Raw genomic sequence first — 19,271 nt, forward strand, 5'->3', positions numbered from 1 at the left:
CGCCGCCGCCGCCTCCTCCTCCTCCCCCCGCCTCCCCCCGCCCGCTGCAAAGCTTTGGGTCGGGGCGGCGGCGGGCCCGGGCCGAGGCAATAAGAGCGGCGGCGGCGGCAGCGGCGGCAGCAGCTCCCGCAGCTCCTGCTCTGGTCCGCCTCGGCCCGGCGGCGGCCATCAGCCCCCTCGGCCTCGGCTCGAGGGGCGGGGAGCGACGCGCTCCCCTCGGTCCGACCGCCACCACCCTCCCCGCGCGCTCCGCGGCCCGCGCCCCGTAGTCCGCCCCGCGCGCTCCTCCCCGAGGAGCCGAGCCCGCGCCCGGCCCGCCCGCCCGGCGCTGCCCCGGCCCTCCCGGCCCCGCGTGAGGCCGCCCGCGCCCGGCCCCGCCGCCGCCGCCGCCGCCGCCGCAGCCCGGCCGCGCCCCGCGCCCCGCCGCCGCCGCCGCCATGGGCTGCCTCGGAAACAGTAAGACCGAGGACCAGCGCAACGAGGAGAAGGCGCAGCGCGAGGCCAACAAAAAGATCGAGAAACAGCTGCAGAAGGACAAGCAGGTCTACCGGGCCACGCACCGCCTGCTGCTGCTGGGTAAGGGCGGGGCGGGGGGCGCCGGCCCCGGCCCGGCCCGGGGGCCCCTCGGGGCGCCCCGCAGGCCGCGCGCGCCGAGCCCGCCCCCCGCCCCGGGCGCGCGCTCCCGAGCCCGCCGCCCGCTCGCGGGCTCTGTCTCTGGGGGGCGAGGCCGGAAGGGGGACCCCGGGGCGCAGATTCGGCCGGGCGGGGGCGGGGGGGGCTCAAAAGGGGGCGGGGGGCCGCGGCGGCGCGGGCGCGGGGCCCCCTCCCCTGGCCCGCCCGTTCTCCGTCTCTGTTTCTCTCTCTCTCGCCCTCCCCCTTGCTCTTTTTCCTCTCTCTGTTTTCCGCGAGGCCTACACGACGCCGGGGGTTTGGGTGCATGTTGGGGAGGGGGAGGGGGAGCCCCACAGGGCTCGGGAGACTGCGACAAAAAGAGGGTTTCGGGGACAGGAAATGGGGTGGCGGGCAGAGGGAGGGGGACCCGCCTCCGTGGGGTGTGTGATTTGTTGGGAGACGGAGAAGAAAAGAGGGGCCAGAGAGGAGGGGGTGACGTGGGGGGGGGGGGCCGCCGCGGTGGCGGAGGGGACCTCGCCGAGGGGAGGCTGTGGCGAGGGAAGTGGCCGAGGAGAGTGGGGGGGGGGGGGCGGGTGACATCAGCCCCTCGGAAGGGATCGGAGTGGTAAAGGTGGTGCAGTGAGGGGGAGGGGGCGCGGGCGAGTCGTGGCGCCGGAGTGGGGGGGGGGGGGGCGGGGAGGAGGGAGCGCGGCGGCCGCTGGGCGCGACTCGGTGCGTTTCGGGCAGGACACACTGTGTGCGCGGAGCAGACGTGTCCCGGGCCGGGGCCGGCCGTGGAAGGAAGAGAAGGAGAATCAAATAAAATGAGACCAAAAAAAAAAAAAAAAAAAAAAAAAATGGAGTTAGTACGCTAAGTGCCCAGTGAAACCAAATGACACGTCATTTTTACAGTATGACCTTTTTTTCCCCTTCCAGACATGCAGGCTTTTTGAAAAGCAAAGAGAATTAATTGTAGCACAGCCCCCTCCCGCCCCCCCCCACGACACACACACACACACACACACACACACACACACACACATTAACACACGCGCGCACACACATTTTCCTGTTGGTTGGCCACATTGAGAGTGCTTTGTGAAAAAGGAAAAAAAAAGACATTCATAAATCAGAACTGGAAAATGACATTTGTCTGTAAATGGCTTCTTGGTCTGGAAATGGCGTGGGGTTTTTTTGTTTGTTTTTTTGTGTTTGTTTTGGTTTTTTGTCCTTCTCAAGGTGGGAGGGGGCATTGAGAGCGCTTTAAGGAGAAGACTTTTTTTCCAGGTGGAAGGAGATGGACAGACGTTAATTAGTTGTTTGTCAAGTGACATTTGGTTGTTTGGTTTTGGGTTTTCTCTTGATTGCGGTTTTTCCTCTTTGGCCAAAAAAAAAAAAAAAGGCGGGGAGGTGGGGGTTGTTAACTATAAGGACATGGCCTCTCCTCTTTTCTTAAAGGTGCTGATGGGGGGGGGGGGGGGAGGCAAAGTAAAACATAAGCACAAAAGAAATTGTTGAAATGACCACAAGAATGACACAAACATTAATTAGCATGGAAGTTTTCCACTTCCTTAGTAATTTGGCTGAGTTAATTTGTGAATTTGCGAGGTTAAACCCTAGTTCATGGTCACACTTCAAAAACAGTTTGACTATAAAGAATAAAGACGTAAAAGGCCGATTTTTTCCTTTGTGGTGGTGTTTGGTTTGCTGTTTCTGGATGGGTCACCTCTTTGTTCTCCTGGGTCCAGATTTATATAAAGCAGAAAATTATTAAGTGGAAATGAGTCTGGTGTTCTGTGCATTTGCAATTTCAATAATTAAATGATACATATGTTGAAGTCTTGCCTACAGCTTCTGAAGGTAGAATTATGCTATGTGAATATTAATATGCATATAACTTGATTTCAAAGTATCAGCTTGGAAAAGTCTAGAATCTTTTCCTGGGAATGCCATCTTGTTACCTGAATACTAATTAGAAACAAGTGTGACACTTAACAGTGCCTTCAATTTCTAACACCTTTGCTCTGTGAACACAAAGTCTCCACTTAATTTCAGACTGTTACTCTGAATACACCTTTTACATCCCTGTGGGCTAATTTTCCCCAGGTGTCCTAGTCTATATGGCTACATATTACCATGATTGATTGATAGCCTCTGGCAGGGGGGGTCTGCAACCAAAGTAATAAGCCCCCCCCCCCAAGAGGAAACCTCATGATGCCCAAAATGCATCTTAATGACATAAATGTGGAAACTGAGGCACAAATCTGTGCCTGTAAGAGAGAGGTGGTGCACATTTTCACACTTCTGACAGAAGAATTTGGAGGTTCTGATTAATGCCTTGTATTCTCTGCACGGAATCTCTTAATAGTGCCTTTAATATTTTAATTTATTAGACTTGGGCTCATTAAGATAGAGTGTTTGCTTTGAAATCAATGTTTCTGTGGAAACTAATTTTAACTTTTACAGATATTGATTACAGCCTTGTGAAAAAGCAAGAGAAGGAGGAATGCTTTGCCCTCTGGGCAGTAAAACAAAAACAATTAATAAAATTAAAACTGAAAAAGGGGGGGGTAAAAAAAAAAACAGATTTGTGTGGGAGGAGGGCAAAAAATTTTTCACATACACAGTACTTGTTCAAGAGAGTATACATTTGCAAAAAAAAAAAGAATGAAAAAAATAGCAATCCTCCTCCTTGCTGGGTGGAACTGTGCTTTTTCCATAAAATATATGTTTACAAATGAAAGGTGATTTAAAATGGAGGCATGTGCTCCTTTTTACTGTTTAGTGGAGAAGGGCTCGAGGAATCTGAAAATCTAGTGGCTCCCTCATGATTAAAGTCCTGTCCTTTTAACAGTACTTTTCATAGTTGTTGCTGCATGAGAATGTGGTCGTTTTCAAGCACTATATTTGATACCAAAACGTATTTTTCGAGAAGATGACATAAACTGGATGGTCTTCCATTTTCCACCCCCCCCCCCACCCCCCACCCCCCGCAACATGGTGGTTGTATCCAAAGAGAATTTATCTTTAGGAAGATACCCTTTGCGGAAAAGGAGGATAAATGGAAGATTGCGGGTTGGGGTTGATTTTTGAGTAGCCCGAGGGGAGAAAAGCTGTCCATTAAAGAAGCTGAATCGTGAAAATTTGCGGGAGGGAAATGCTGCGTCAGTCCGTGAGCTGAAGACAGCGGTGTCTGGGCATTGTTTGTGAATCCTGGGTGTTTTAACCGTGAAACCTCTGACAAACCGGGAATTCTGTGGCTATCTACATGTATGTGTATGTTTCACCAGTGAATGCTATTCAGTTTCAGTTTTGACTTCCAAGTTTCTCCCCCCCACCCCCTCAAATGACAAAATTGCGTCATCCTGTCTTTGCCCCCCCCCCCCTTGCTTTCCCACCCCACAAATTTGAAAACAACCAAAACAAAACAAAACCCTGAAAACAGCAAGCCCTTTAATTCTTGTTACTGTGATGGTGAAAACACTGCAGGTAGACACAGAGTTGGACATGTTACTTCATTTTCTCTGCGTCGAAATGTCAAGGAAGATTGCAAGTCTGTTATTTTGTTTGGTGTTTTTGTGTTTCCTGTTGTTGTCGTGTTGTTGTTGTTTTGCGTGCTGCTTCTGTGGAAAACACGGCAGCCCTCTTCCCTGCCCAAAGTGTGTAAAATGCCTCCCTCATAACCTGAGACTTACTTTCATTTTCTAGGTGCTGGAGAATCTGGTAAAAGCACCATTGTGAAGCAAATGAGGATTCTGCATGTTAATGGGTTTAATGGAGAGTAAGTGTCAACTCTGTGCTGGGGCACAATAAGATTAACACGTTTTATACTAACCTTTAGGAAGTTTAGGTAGATTTTGGGGGCTGGGCAGCCAATTTTCACTTAATTTTTTCAGCCTACATAGGAGAAAATCCAGGGAAGAGCTCTTTGGAGATTCGCCACCCCCCCCCTTAGACTCTTTGGTGCAGCAATAAATAATAAAAGTAATAATAAAGCACCAGTGTTGTTGTAAAACTATCCCCCTCTCCCCCCACCCCCCACCCCCCCACCAGGGAGAGAGCACCTGGCTGGCCCCATGACAGGTCTGTTGCAGACCTGCCCAAATTTTGGTGCAGTGGGTCTCTGACATAGCTGACACCTGCTGTGACCACCCCCCTTTTCAGGCAACCTGACCACTGCAGAGAAGCGCCCCCCCCCCCCCCAGCAGATTTCAGCGCAATGCGCCATTGTGGAATGTATTAAACTATTAGGGAGAACATTGTTTCAGTAATATTCTCACATGAAAACAAAGTTGAAGGAGACAGCCTTTGTTAATAATTCCTCATTCCCTCACCGTCCTCCCCCCGCGCCCCCCCCCCCCCGGAAATTAACATTATGGGCAAATCATTGTTTCCCTTTCTAAAAATCAGTAGTCTTGCCTAGAGAAAGAAGATGGAGACTGGGAGTTAGGTACTTCCGGCTGGGTCAAGGGGCATTTTTGCCTTTGAAAAGTCCTTCGAGGCATCTTGGTACAGGACAATGTGACAATACCACAGTGAGAATAAAGATGAAAAGAGAGTGCGTGTACTAGGGATGTAAGAAATGGGGGGTCACGCTTGCCATGAAAAACATGCAAACAGAGGGGAGCGCTCAATACACTCAGAATTTGCTTTTTCTGCCCGGACCCCAGATGGGCCCTTCCCATGTGAAACAGAAGGACCTAAATCTGCCAGCCTCTGTTCTCACGGGATGACAGCGGTTAACCTTACAAACACCTGAAGACACTAGTTTACAATTACTAGCTGGTTAGCAATCCCATTCCCTTTCTTAAACCTGGATTCAGTTGAAAACTTGTCTCAGTTTGGTTTCATGGGTGGGGGGGGCGGCGGACATTGAGTCAAGGTCGCATAGTTTAATTCAGTTATGCGCCAAAAGCCCCCAAAACAAACCAATAAAGAGGCAGTTACTGACACCTACTATGCACCAAGCACCAGGCAAACAAAGATCAATTTTATCACCTTTCAGAGGTATGAGGACTGCGCCTGAAGGCAGCTCTTTATGGAACATTCTAGAATTTCTTAGGTCACATAATCGGGGCTAAGGATGATGTCACACATGCAAATGGACGGTTTAGTTTAGGATGCTCTTTATCCTTGAACCTCGAATTCAGAAGGATGGGCTGTTTTACCAGTTGTATGAATGGCTCCTTATCAATATGGATATACAGGCGGTTAATTGAATAGCTCGCTTGCAGTTCTTAATTCCTGACACACCCTTCAATAAAGCCCTCTTACCAGAGATTGCCATCGGTTGATAAACAAAAAGCCAGAAACCGACTTTTTAGCTATGTGAATTTGTAATTTAAAGAAAAATCTTGCATAATTATTTCCCTTGCATCTTGCCGGGGAGTGCTTCTTCATGAGGCTAGTTAAGCAAAAATGATTTGACCATGTACCCTCTAGATAAATATTTTGATTAAAACTGGACATGGCTAGCATTTTTAAAAGGATGCAGCAGCCACTGTTTACCTTAGCTCGAGTCCAGTAGAAGATAGGACATCCTTGCAATAATTTACTTAAGGTTTTATTACTCTACAGACTGCCCTACGGTGTTTTAATTTTTAGAGCAAGGATTCTCCTCCCTTAGCGAGCCAGTCTGTAATGCACATGAGGCATTTAAACCAGAACTTCTCTTTTCTATTTTCTTTTTAAAAAGAGGAAGCGACATTCCCAGTTTGCCTGCCTTGTAGAGGAAGCCATAGGTAATCTCTGAGGACGTTAAATTTAGCCCGTGGAAGTGACATACAGGGGAATTCTTCGTGTGAGTCTAGAAACCTTATTTTTATCTCCTTCAACTGAGCCTCCTTTTTTCTTTTTCCTCACTGCGGTATTGCAACAAAAGCGGTTTCCTTCTTCACTAGGAATTCCCTATGAAATGGTGACATCCATCCACTAAAGGGTGTTCTGCGTGGTGCAGGGGCCTTCTCCTCCTCGCTCCCGTAAATGTGCGCTTTGTTAGGGCTGGGCTAAGCTATGAAATTTGCCTTAACTATCCGCAGACTGCCGTGCTGGTTACATTTTGAGAGTAAGGTGTACTATTAATCTGACCTTCAGAAATACAGAGGTCAAGTGCGGATTTTCCTAACTCAAAGCTAACTCTTCCTTACATTTAGTGCCAGGGCAGGGGTGGGGGGGGGGGCGGGGGGAAGGAGTGCCATTAACACTGGTTGAGCTAATAAGCTAATCAATTAAAAAACTCTGTAGAACGCTTAGCCGTCCTGCCCTTCCTACCTTCAAGGAGAAATTCCTACCATTTATGAAGATTGGGTTTTGTTTTGTTTTGTTGGGTTTTGTTTGTTTTTTGGAGGTGTAGTGAGTTTTGTTCTTTTAATTTTTTTTCTTTTTTTTTTTTTTTTTTTTTTGCTGTCTCACAGTTCAGACATAGTTTTAATTGATGACAGTTATCAGGAACGAGTCTATATAAATAAAAACATTTCATAGGTAGTTTCCCTGACCTCAAGAAGGGAGGAAATTAATACTGCACCAGGAAATCATGGGCAAAAATCACCCGTACCTCTGCCTTTGTGTGTTCAGATACAACATGGTAAAAGATTGAGATCTGGGAGAATCCAGGAGCCTTATGCGCGGCTCTGTTCTCCAAAGAATTGTGAGATAAATCACTGCTTTATCTCCCTAATGCATGTACATTTAGTGAAAGCACAAGAAAATAATTATCCGTCCCTTCTGTATACCCTACCGGAGAGTCTCCAGAGGGCTCGGCTAATCCTGCGGCAGAGGTGTGGTGTTCTTTCCTCCACGGCCTCCAGTCTCAGTGGACATTGCAACTTAGCCAGAAAGGCGGCTAAGAATTAGCGGGAGGATGGTGACCGTTTGTTTAGGAATGTAGAGAGGCTGTGTGGGGTTTTTGGGAAATTGCGGTGCCTTGCAGATTAGGTGAGCTTTCAATCTCTCTTTAAAAGGGGCGGCGAAGAGGACCCGCAGGCTGCCAGGAGCAACAGCGATGGGTAGGCACATTCAAAACCACAACAACTTTGTAACAAACAAACAAACATGAAGATCATCCTGGGAAACTGAGGGCAGAGCCCCGGGGAGAAAACAAAACTCATCTCGGGGGCCATCAGCCATCTTGGTATACATGTTTGCACATGACACGTAATCTCTTCACATTTCGGAGCAAGTGCAGTGCAAAACATAATTTTTTTTTTTTTTCTGGCCATCCTTTAAATGTAATTAAATCCAGGTGGGGGAAAGTTAACAGATTTCAGCTTTAGACGATCAGTTTAAGGTTTCGAGTATTGACGTTTTTCCATATGGTTTCTGTTTCTCCACCCACCCCACCCCCCAGCTCTCCGTTTGAATTGGCTACTCGTTTTTAAAACTAGACTAAATTCCATCCACCCGCTGCTTGGTCTGATGTTAAAATTTCAGACTTTTCGGAGAGGAAAAAAAAAAATCTTTTTCCTCGATTAAGATACATGGTGCTGCACCGTCTATAATTTGGGGAGGGGGGAAAAAAAAAACACCTCGGCACCTTGAGGAGGTCATTGTTAAGAATGGTCTCGAAAAGCCTCTGATCTTTTAAAACTTCTCAAATGTAGGTTAACCAGAGGCACTTTGCGTTAGCCAGTGGATAGGTAATTCACGATGGCATCCGCTTTTTATTTTTTTTTTCCCCCATTCATTATCAGTTTTGTTTTTCTTCACTTCTTACATCCCCGCTGCCCATCACACGCCGACATGCACACGCATGCCAGGTAGCCATCGCAGCTCAGCTATTTCTCATGAGAGCACGCAGAGCCGACTGACCCAGCCTAGGGCATCTCAAAGAAATAGCTTCTGTGGCCGGGGGTGGGGCGGGGCAAAGGATACCGGGGTGGACAAAGTGACTTACACATGTCTGTTCATCTGTTTCTTTTAGAATGTATTGTCCCTAGATGGTGGCTACAGTTTCTCCTCTTCCCGGCTATGCTATCCCACTTTGCATGCTGGAATTGCCTGGTCTTAGAAACCTCTAATAAGAATACTATTCTGTTGTGGGGGGGAGGGGGATGGGGCCCTACCACCTAACCTCTAAAGATAACTGAAAACAAAACAAAACAAAAAAACCAAAAAAAAAGCACAAAAACCCACAAAACCACAAAAAAAAAAAAAATGGAATGAAATCCTTAATTGGCAAAAATGTAGTGTAACAGCAATCAAAAAAAGGCATCTACATAAAAGTGACTAACTGACCGTTTACTGTACCAAAAGTTGGCATCTGAGAACTATGACAAGCCCATATTGACCCCCCGACTCTGTACTAGATGCTGTGCTAGACCCCCGAACCCTACTAACACCTGCCTGCACTTCTGTGACTCTGTTCTGCAAGTAAATATAAGTATTAACATACGTGATAAATAAAAATTCTCTGCATGTTTCAGCAATCCCTGTATCCTGCGTCTGTCTTCTGTCTTTCTTCTTTTGTCTGTCCTTTCCCACAAAGGCACAAAGAGAAAGGTGTAGGACCGAAAGAAACTTAATACAGCGTAGCCTTCCCCCACCACTTGGTTAGCTGAAGGGGGGGAGGGAAGGGACTTTTAAAATAAAACCCCAGGCGATAGGCTTCGCGGACACACTGGGGGAGGGAGGGGGCCACGTCCCCAAAGCATTTCCAGCCCCACCCAGTGTTTTAGTCCATCAGATCAAAAGTGTGGCGGTTGATACATAACTTGGCTTTGTTAAGTAGTTTAGAGACATCTGAGGAATTTGCTCTGAATTTCACAATCAACGTTAAATTCATTAAGCGATAGTAAAAATGATGATAGACCTGCCAGCCCCGGTATAATGTCTCCATCTACATAGTAATTGCTTCAATGGAAGAATTTTATGTTTTAGTATTACACACCCGAATTAGATTTCAGATTTCTGTTTTAGCTGTTTTATACTTGATCTACTCCCACACCTATTCACATACGTAGATGAATACTGAACACGTTCTCAAAATATCCGTATTTAAGACTGGAAGTTTTCCAATTACCATACTACTACTTAGACCAAAATATCAAACCGAATGAAAGAACCTCCTTTCTGGAAGGACTCGCCTCTTGCTCCACGTGCATTTGGGTAGTTAATACCCGGACGTCTCTAATTTCAACTACTGTGGGACCTTGAAAGCTAGGGTGACGTCATGGCTCTCGTTACCATGGAAATGGAGCCTGTTTTTAATGAATGGGATTTGTCCCGTGGGGTTCTAGGTAAACCTGGGCCTGTGTGCGAACATTCGGGGCAAACGCGCATCCTTTCAACATTTCTGACGTCTACGTAACTGACTCGGACTCTAGCACCAAGTCTGGACGTGGTTCCCGATTTCAGAAATGAGCTTCAGTGGTGCACACACACGAGCAGAAAGGTCCCACAGGGCTCGGGGCTCCCGTCCCTTTCCATGGAGGGTGGCGGCAGTAAGCAGGAGTCTGGGGGCCAGGGGCACCCTTGCCATCGGGGCGTGGATGCCACGCTCCTGGTTTGCAGGACCCCTCTTGCTGTCCTGCCTGTTCCTCAAATTCTCCTGACTCCCAGCACTTGTAAGTGGCCGTGAGGGGGTTCCTTCCTGGTACGGTCTTTTACCCCCAGCCTCCCCCACTGATAAGAACACCTGTAAACCAGCTTTTTAGTCTGACGTTAAAAGCAGTTGCTCCAAAGCCAGGGTAACAGAAAGCGGGCTGACCCTGCCTGGGAAACGGGGGAAATGAAGTCAGGAAGTGTGGACCCACCCCTCAGATCGATAGGCAGATCTTTATTTTGGTAAGAATGAAATACTTAATGCTAGCTATGACCGCTCCTTGAAAAAAGTCACGAGCGGGATCTTCGGAGGTGGGCGCGGAGCTGTTGGCAGGCGAGCACGTGGCCGCCCCCCTCCCCCTTCGAGAGCTCTCTTCTCCACTCCGCACTCCTAACCATGCTGCCAGGCTGCGGATGCTGTCACTCCCCCTCCGCGTCTTCCCTACACTAACCCACTGTCGCGTGCTGCTCCTGAGGGGCCACGGGGTTAATTTCTACCCCCGTGCCGGGACTCCTGGTGAAATCAACCAACTGAAAGCGTCAAAAATGAGGAATTTTGACATTTTCTCTAAAAATTATACACAGCAAGGAAAAGTGAGCCCCGTCCCCTCTCCTGCCTCTGGCGCACTTTTCAGCCTCAGTTTCCTCTGGGAGGGGGGAGCACCTTAACCTCCCCGTGACCGTGCTGTCTCGTCCCGGGGCTCAGTACACCGTAGGTATGTCCTGGATATTGGCTCCATGCCCCCCACCCAACGCCACAAGGTTGAGGCAATGGGTGGATTAAGATTTATACCCCAAGCAAGAGGTCCTTCTTACCCCTGAAGACACAAACTCTAGAATGTTCTTTGGTCGTGTCTCCAATGGAGGACAGTTGCCGGAAGACCCCTACAGCACTGGAGTTGATGTCACTGGGTGTAAACATTCCTCCAGGGGACCCCAGAAGCCAAAGGGTGTGACCTTTACTTATGGTCCCAGTGACCCTGAATAAAGATCACCATGTCCTATATGACTTACATTCGGGTCATAATTAAAAGGCCACTCAACCTCTAACCTCCAACCCCCCACCCCAGCACACGAGTCCCAGACCATACAGACTTCTGGGGGCAGAATCTCATTTTATCCCCATTTACATTGAGGGACCAATGTATATTATCACGTAGGAATGTCGTTGCTAGCTGACATGATGACTTAATAAAAATGGCCTCAAAGCCTCAGAATCTGTAATCTCACCATCTGCGTTCACTGGTTCTCTGTATACTAAGCCAGTGACCAAGTAAGCCCCAAGAAGAACCGTGAAACTTTTTCTCCTCCCTAGTATGTGACTGACATCACCCTCTTCCCCCCCAACACAAACACACACACACACACACACACACCCGCACACACAGGGATGTTGATAAGGGCCAGGAGGAGCCTTTTAGGAAGTGTCGGTGTGCAATGGGGGCTTCAAAAAAAAAAAAAAAACTGGAACCACACCTGAAATAGTCCATGAACCAGGTCTGACTTCTGGTACAGTAGCCTTGATTCTTATCTCGATGCCAATTTGCTAATCTCCCCCAATCGGGCGTGTCCTCGGGACACATTTGGGAGGTTATAATTTGAAACCACCTTTATTCAGGAACCTCCAATCTGTACAGATCTGAATCCGCAGGTCTTTCAAGAACAGAATACTATGCTTTTAGTTGGAATATCTTGACTAAAGAGACGCTGTTCGCCAATGTGATGCAATATGATTTCTTTTTCTTTTCAATCCCACTGTAGTGAGAAGGCAACCAAAGTGCAGGACATCAAAAACAACCTGAAAGAGGCCATCGAAGTATGTGTTTGGGTCCTTTGTCTCGTTCTTCTCTTAGCTCCCCTTTCAGATAGTGCTGTCCCCCTGACTGCTTTGCTAAATCATTTGCAGACCATCGTGGCCGCCATGAGCAACCTGGTCCCCCCCGTGGAGCTGGCCAACCCTGAGAACCAGTTCAGAGTGGACTACATTCTGAGCGTGATGAACGTGCCCGACTTTGATTTCCCTCCCGTAAGCTAAGCTCTTGAATCATTCCTTTGCCCCCTCCCCTGTACAGTGGGCGGCACAGGGTGATGAGCTCTGGTGACCGGTCACCGGTGTATCGCATATAGGCACACCTGTGTCAGAGCCACAGTTCGGGCCGAACACATTTCTGTGATGCTGATTCTTATAAAAAAGTGAATTCCATTAGGGCTCAAAATCCTAATCATCATTAGGGCTTTGCTCAAGATGGGTGAGTGGAATTCTGTCACGCCTTGTAAATCTCCCCCCCCCCCCCCACAAGTAAGCATCACACTTTATTCTCACGACGTTAGATGGTAGGTTTTTATAAAGGAAAACGTCGTGAGCTGTGGCAGCCTTAATTATTCCCTCGTACACGTCTTGTGACAAACAAAACCGTATGTTAAATATGGCACACAAATGCTAATTGTCCAGTTAAATGAAAGTATCCAAAGATACCAAGGAACGCAGAAGTGAAGTGCGAGCCCTGGGTTTTATAAATGGAAGACATTCTCCTTTTAAACAGTTTACTATTTGACCTTTATTAAAGTTTTTTTTTTCTTTTTATTTTTCTCTAAAGTCAGCGCTTGCCTTGGGGCAGATGAAACCTTTTTTCTTTCTTTTTTTTTTTTTCCTTTGAAAAAAGAAAGGACTTTCACCTAAATTATAACTTGGGAGAGTTTCTTCTGCCCATCCTGGTTGATGTGCAGGACCCTGTTTACAAAGGTTCTCTGTTCCATAAAGAACTATTTTTAGGGAGCACAGAAGGAGCCATACCCAAACATACGTTTTGACCCCTCTACTGTAGGGGAAGATTAGTTTATAAGAGGGGGACGGGAAACAAGATGGGAAGATGCACCAGTTTATAAGGCCCAGAAGGAAAAGACTTGTCTACAGTTAGAACAATGAGTTATTGTTGCCTTTTGTCAGGCTTTCCTGGGAATTTGTGTTTGTGTATTTTAAATGGGCTTGGCTGCAAACTTACGCTAGCAGGGAAGCAGTATTCATAAGTATGGCTAGGTGAATTTTTTTTTTTAAATAGCGTGTTTGAAGAAAACTCCAGCAGTAAGAACAATATACATAATGCATGTTTCTAATAGAGGGGAAAATGGCAGCCTATTGAAAATGCACCAGAACAGTAACCTTTTATCAGTCGTGCCGACATCTGAACTTTGTGTCCCCTACCTACCTTTAATCTTTCTCTTGGCTGAATTCACACTGAAGAAAAACCCTCTCTTGCCTTGTAAGGGAAGACTGCCCCCATAGAATTAAAAATGTGTTCAAATGACACGTGAATCATAACCGATTGCAATTTAAAACGACACAGTTTATTTGCTCCTTTGTTCCCATTAGGACCCTTCCCAAAGGACAGGCACTGACAGGGCCACGTTTGCCAGTGGTTCCCAACCATATTACTTTTTTGGTAAAATTCAAATTTTCCTGGAAGGGAACTTCATCCCAAGCACATCTTACAAATGAAATATCTTGTTTTCACAACACTGAATCATTTCTTGGCATATTCTCCTAATGCAGATTAATGTATATCTTTCCCATATAAGCAATTGTGTAAAGAAGGAAAATTATTCGGTAGGTGACTGTGTCCCGCACCCCCCCCCGCCCCCCCAAAAAAAAATACACCTAGGAAAACTACCCAAGACCCGTAATTCACAAGAAGAGACAGCAGGAATTAATTACTCTGGCTTTTAATTACGTTTCGCAAATTGAGTGAAAAGCCTTTTGAGCATGAAGTCGTTAACTTGGCTCTCAACTGGGAATCCCACCCCGTACTGGTCACACAGTGGACCGTGGTGTGGGGGTTAGGGGGGCAGCGCGGTGACGGCCTGGGCACAAGCTCATCGGTGCTCTCTCTCGTGTGTCTCAGGAATTCTACGAGCACGCCAAGGCTCTGTGGGAGGACGAAGGAGTGCGTGCCTGCTATGAGCGCTCCAATGAGTACCAGCTGATTGACTGCGCCCAGTAGTGAGTAACCTCTCTCCTGCCTCCGCACACGGGACGGGCACGCCTCGAGAAAGTGCTAGAAGCCTCTACTCCCGCTTGTCAAGTTCTTTGCGGAAGAGTTGCGTTCACAGAGGCCAGCCAGTCATTCTCACCTGCACTTAGAAAGTTCTAGTTGGAGTCATTTGTTCTATAAAGCCCTTAATTACACTTTTTTAGTGCAGCGACATTATTTTATATAAACAATTAGTGCCTTTTAGAGCAAAATGATAATTACTTGCAAAAAGGTGACGCTCGGAATTAATTAGCTTGAGGTAATTAATTGGATTGACCTCCAAGCTTTTAGAAAGAGCGGGCAGCTCTCGTACTTTGAATAATGTAAAAATGTTGTATTTTATTGCTATAATTTAAAAACCAAGGGAAATGGTGAGGACAAAAACATACCTCCCCCCTCCTCGGTAGCTAGCGGTTGCCTTGCTATTTCTGCCATCAGGTAAGTGACTACAGTTAGTCGAGTTAGGTTTTGTGTTGAATTCCATGTCCTACCCTTACCCATCCACACCGGGCTTCGATTCAAGGATGCTTCCCCCTATGGGGGGGGGGGGGGTCCTTCTCTGTCCCCCCTTCCCGTGGACATGACAACACATACCTGGAGAGTTGCCTTTTAAATAGCTTACCACCTCCCTCATCCTGTACATGTTAGATAGCAAATGCATGATGGTCAGAGCCGTAAAAAAATTCTTAACATTGCCTGTTGGCTGCTGTTGCACAAACATGCTAAGGGGTCGCAGTTAAAATATTCGGAAGCTGGAGTGTCTTGTGACCGGGCAGGTGGGGGGTGGGGGAGGCAAAAGACATTTGTGGGGTTTCAACCTTTCTTCTATAGGTAGCTGAAACTCAGAAATGGCTTTGCTATTAGGTAGAAAATCCGAAGTACTCAGGACCAGGGTTCCAGGCTGGCTCACCAGAAGCTGAAATTGCGTTACTGAGGAATTTATTGTGAATACCAGTTGAATAAATAGGAGGCAGGAAGAGGTAGCAGCAAACAAACAGCAAGTTCCCTAGAATCCTGTTATCTACAAATCACAGAGGCACTTGGTAGGGTCTGTGAAACCTATCAATTTATCTTTCCCTGGTCCCGCCTTCCCATAGGAAGTGCACAGTGGATTATTTCCACTTGTCACATAGAGGGCTATTTCATGGCTGGGTATGCAGGCAAATCTGTGTATTTTCTCAAGGACAGAAAAACAGTCCATCTTGGCCAGTCCCTGTGACCCCAACCCCCTACCACTTCTTCAACAAAGTCCCTGATTTTCTCAAAAGTTTGAACTGAAAGCTGGAAGTGCTAATTATAGTAACTCAAAACAAATGGAAATCCTGGAATTGTTTGCGTTTTGTATTTTGGATCCAAGTCAGAAGTACAGGTACAAGATTAGGAGGGTTTAACCCTCCCAGCTTTCAGTGCTCTGGAAGGGGGAGGGCGTGACAGTTTCATTAACAGTAATTTAGCCAGCATTTTTTTTTGTTTTGTTTTGTTTTTATTTCACACCATTTAAGTTTTCTTTTAAAGCAGCGTTAAACTGCTCCTGCAAGTTTATCAGAAAATGGCAACATTTGCACCGTTTATGGAAAGTTTTAAGGAAACCGGTGGGGGGGGGGGGGGGTTGTGGAGTGAACATGGCTTAAAACTTTTAAAATGTCTTCCCTGGCGGGATGATTGGAACAGCCCTCTGTGCACACTGACCAGCATGTTTCTGGTTGAACTGCCTTTATGTTCAGGTTGCCATACGGGTACCTTGACTATTTCTTAAGCTGCCTATTTTTATTTGTTGAGCTGGGGTTTGGCTGGCCCCGCTCCAGATGTCTCTCTCACAAGATTTGGTGCTGATGATCTATTTATAGAACTGTGGTTCTGTTGCCATGGCAACGTGCTGGAGGCCAGGGCGGCTGGGGAGCTATTTCTGGACTGGTGCTCTAATGTAGGACTGATTGGGCAAGTTAGTATATCCTCTAAGCCAGACTAACTCTAAAGTGGTAAAAAGGAAGGGGGGAAGAAAACTCACAGAATTTTGTTAAGTAGACTTTTCTCTCTCGGGGAGTTTCTTTTCTGATTAGCCCACTTTTAAAACAAATTCCAAGCCCCCTTCCCTCTCCCCCCCCCCCCCCAAAAAATAACCCCCTGGTTTTAAACTTAATTTTCCATATTAATTAAATGACCCCAATCTTTCCAAAGTTAGTTTTCCTAATGGTGCCCAGTGAAGCAACTCGGGCTGGACCATCCTTGCTTTGGGAAGAAAGTTATGGCCACTGCCTGCTCCTCACGGAGAGCCTCCTTAGCGTGCATGATGGGCTCCGGGGCTCTGGGCCCCTCTTCTGTGCAGGACCCTTGCCATGGGAAGATCCATAACCTGGATGGCTGTGAGGTTTCTGAAAAACGCAAAGTCCCCTATCTGGAGTGTTGTATTTCATGGACCCAACAGAACGGAAGGGCACTGTGTGCTTATTTCCTGTTCGGTGTGGTTAGGGCAGAAAGGGGCCCTTTGTGTCCGCCTCCTTTGTTCTCTTTTAATAAGCGAGATTCTTAAAAAGTAGGAGGAAGGGATGCCCGTTCTGAGTAATTCAAACAATCTCATTTTCATGAGTCCCTGGAGGGGAAAATCCTTGCTGCTTTTAAGTGTGCCATTTTACTGTTTACCCAAAAAAAGTGGAATGAAGCGGGGCAGCATACAGTTTTTGAATTCCTTGTCATTTTAGTCAAGGCCAGATAACTTGAAAATTTTAAATTTTTAGTCCTTATCAACGGCACAAGCTCAGATAGGCCTGATTTCGGGCCCTCTGCCGGCTGCCGGGCGCGGAACTGAGACCAGAGCCAGCCCTGCTCTCGTCCCGTGCTCTCCCTGTAGGCCGGGGCCCCCCAGCAAGAGTCCATTTTCCCGGTTCCTAGATCTACCAGCCAGACAGGTTGACCTTAAACGCTGCCTGCGCTAACCCCTCATAGGCATCGAGGCCTAAGCGTGAACGACAAGGCCCCCACTGACTTCCTGCGCCAAACTACCACACCGTCGTTTCCACTGAGCTCAACTAACTGTACAGCGAGGCGGGACTTGCGGGCAAATGCGGCATATGAGCTCTTGGAACACCCCGGTGTGTCTGTCTTTTCCTCCCAGCTTCCTGGACAAGATCGATGTCATCAAGCAGGCCGACTACGTGCCCAGTGACCAGGTATACAGAGGACTTGGAGCCCCCTTTCCAAGCTCGTCGGGATCTCTGTGCCCGGTGGGCGGTTGTTAATATCCCAGTTGGATTTGGTGAGACCCACTGACCCGGGTTTTGTTTTTAGGATCTGCTTCGCTGCCGCGTCCTGACTTCTGGAATCTTTGAGACCAAGTTCCAGGTGGACAAAGTCAACTTCCAGTAAGTGAACGATCCCCTTCTCAGAACGGACGCGTTTGCTTCTGTCCCGCCAGCAGCAGAGTGGCGGGACGGTGTCAGCCCTGTGGGGTGACCGGGTGTCCTCTGTCTCCTGCAGCATGTTCGACGTGGGTGGCCAGCGTGACGAGCGCCGCAAATGGATCCAGTGCTTCAACGGTACGCAGGCCGCGAGGAGCTCTGCTCCGGGGACGCTCCGCTCTCTTGACCGGTAAAGGTCATTCTCGCCTCTAACCCACACTGCTTCTGCTTTCTTGGGCCGCAGATGTGACTGCCATTATCTTCGTGGTGGCCAGCAGCAGCTACAACATGGTCATTCGGGAGGACAATCAGACCAACCGCCTGCAGGAGGCTCTGAACCTCTTCAAGAGCATCTGGAACAACAGGTGTGTGGTGCCCCGCCCCCCGGCTTCTCCCAGTTCTCTCACCCCGGGGTCCTGTCCCCGATCCCCAGGCCCCGTGCAAGCGCGTCAACCCCTTAGCGCGTCCTTTTCCCGGACCTTAAACCTGCACCCTCTCTGCCAGATGGCTGCGCACCATCTCCGTGATCCTGTTCCTCAACAAGCAAGACCTGCTCGCTGAGAAAGTCCTCGCTGGAAAATCGAAAATTGAGGACTACTTTCCAGAATTTGCTCGCTACACTACTCCCGAGGACGGTACGTACGACCTCCCGCCGAGGGCCGGGCCCTTCTCGGGTTCACGGGGCCTGTACGCTCACGAATGTGCCGGACGTGTCCGTTCCCGGAGGGTTTTCATGCCAGTGGAGTTTAAGAGTCCCCTCAATGAACAACCTCTAGAAGAAAGGAAGCCTCTCTGCGTTCCCGCCCCCAGACTCTAAGGGAGCTTGCGGGGAAGCAAGAGAAGCTTCTTTCTGCCTATTTGCCTATGGAGAAATGAAGGGGCCCCGGGGATGCCAGCTCTCTGGCTCTGCTCGCTGAATGACCTTACCCCGATTTTTCTGTTCTTCGTAGCTACTCCCGAGCCCGGAGAGGACCCACGCGTGACCCGGGCCAAGTACTTCATCCGTGACGAATTTCTGGTGAGTAGAGCCCCTCCTCTGGTTCTCTCTCGTTCTTTTTCTCAGCGGTGTGAATTGACTGACTTCAGTGTGGGGACTGACCTCTCCAGTTCCCTTTGGTTTCACCAAGGACCGGTGTGAACTTTAGTGGAACCTCGGTAGCTGGTCGATCGTCTGCGGTAGGCGCCCCGCGGGCGACGGTGGGGACGGTGTGGTCTGACTGTGTGGTCTTGTGTTTGCGCCACAGAGAATCAGCACTGCCAGTGGAGACGGGCGTCACTACTGCTATCCCCACTTCACCTGCGCCGTGGACACCGAGAACATCCGCCGTGTGTTCAACGACTGCCGTGACATCATTCAGCGCATGCACCTTCGTCAGTACGAGCTGCTCTAAGAAGGGAACACCCAAATTTAAGTCAAGCCTTAAGCACAATTAATTAAGAGTGAAACGTAATTGTACACGCAGTTGATCACCCACCATAGGGCATGATTAACAACGCAGCCTTTCCTTTTCCCCCCAAGTGATTTTGCGAAATCCCCTCTTCCCTTCAGCTTGCTTAAATATTCCAAATTTAGAAAGCTTAAGGCGGCCTACAGAGAAAAAGAAAAAAAAACAAAGGCCACAAAAGTTCCCTCTCTCTTTCAGTGAATAAAATAACAGCAGCAAACAGAAATAATGAAATAAAAGAAATAAATGAAATA

General features: G+C 48.2%; 1 protein-coding gene and 2 long non-coding RNA genes across 6 annotated transcripts; 1 reads left to right on the top strand and 2 right to left on the bottom strand.

Annotated features, from left to right (window-relative positions):
- Positions 1 to 432: 432 nt before the first annotated feature.
- LOC132670906 (guanine nucleotide-binding protein G(s) subunit alpha) lies at positions 433 to 19,187 on the top strand. 4 transcript variants are annotated; one of them, XM_081795368.1, is made up of 13 exons: positions 433 to 576; positions 4,321 to 4,393; positions 7,572 to 7,616; positions 11,911 to 11,965; positions 12,056 to 12,175; positions 14,049 to 14,146; positions 17,290 to 17,344; positions 17,463 to 17,536; positions 17,652 to 17,710; positions 17,817 to 17,937; positions 18,077 to 18,207; positions 18,523 to 18,590; positions 18,817 to 19,187. In XM_081795368.1, exons 1-13 carry the CDS (start codon positions 438 to 440, stop codon positions 18,961 to 18,963), a joined length of 1,185 nt encoding a protein of 394 aa, XP_081651494.1. In that variant the 5' UTR covers positions 433 to 437; the 3' UTR covers positions 18,964 to 19,187. The 4 variants fall into 4 exon arrangements, with proteins under 4 accessions (XP_081651494.1, XP_081651493.1, XP_081651495.1 ...); XM_081795367.1 differs by having other exon boundaries at positions 7,572 to 7,615; positions 11,907 to 11,965; XM_081795369.1 differs by lacking the exon at positions 7,572 to 7,616 and having other exon boundaries at positions 11,908 to 11,965.
- On the bottom strand, positions 10,365 to 11,205 carry LOC132670914 (uncharacterized). Its single transcript, XR_009606935.2, has 2 exons — positions 10,966 to 11,205; positions 10,365 to 10,663 (listed from the first exon to the last, which is right to left on the bottom strand). It is a non-coding gene; the product is annotated as an uncharacterized LOC132670914 (long non-coding RNA).
- LOC144615856 (uncharacterized) lies at positions 13,854 to 18,588 on the bottom strand. Its single transcript, XR_013554470.1, has 2 exons — positions 18,500 to 18,588; positions 13,854 to 14,277 (listed from the first exon to the last, which is right to left on the bottom strand). It is a non-coding gene; the product is annotated as an uncharacterized LOC144615856 (long non-coding RNA).
- Positions 19,188 to 19,271: the final 84 nt, after the last annotated feature.

The sequence above is a fragment of the Panthera onca genome, chromosome A3, assembly GCF_046562875.1.
Source record: "Panthera onca isolate mPanOnc1 chromosome A3, mPanOnc1 haplotype 2, whole genome shotgun sequence".
In the NCBI taxonomy this organism is placed as follows: domain Eukaryota; kingdom Metazoa; phylum Chordata; class Mammalia; order Carnivora; family Felidae; genus Panthera; species Panthera onca.

Excerpts from the sequence above, each read along its gene's own strand:
- LOC132670906 (XM_081795367.1), top strand. The coding sequence starts at position 438 with ATGGGCTGCCTCGGAAACAGTAAGACCGAGGACCAGCGCAACGAGGAG. Across the intron at positions 17,345-17,462 it reads ACTACGTGCCCAGTGACCAG|GATCTGCTTCGCTGCCGCGT; the intron begins GTATACAGAGGA and ends TTTTGTTTTTAG. Across the intron at positions 17,938-18,076 it reads AAGAGCATCTGGAACAACAG|ATGGCTGCGCACCATCTCCG; the intron begins GTGTGTGGTGCC and ends CCTCTCTGCCAG.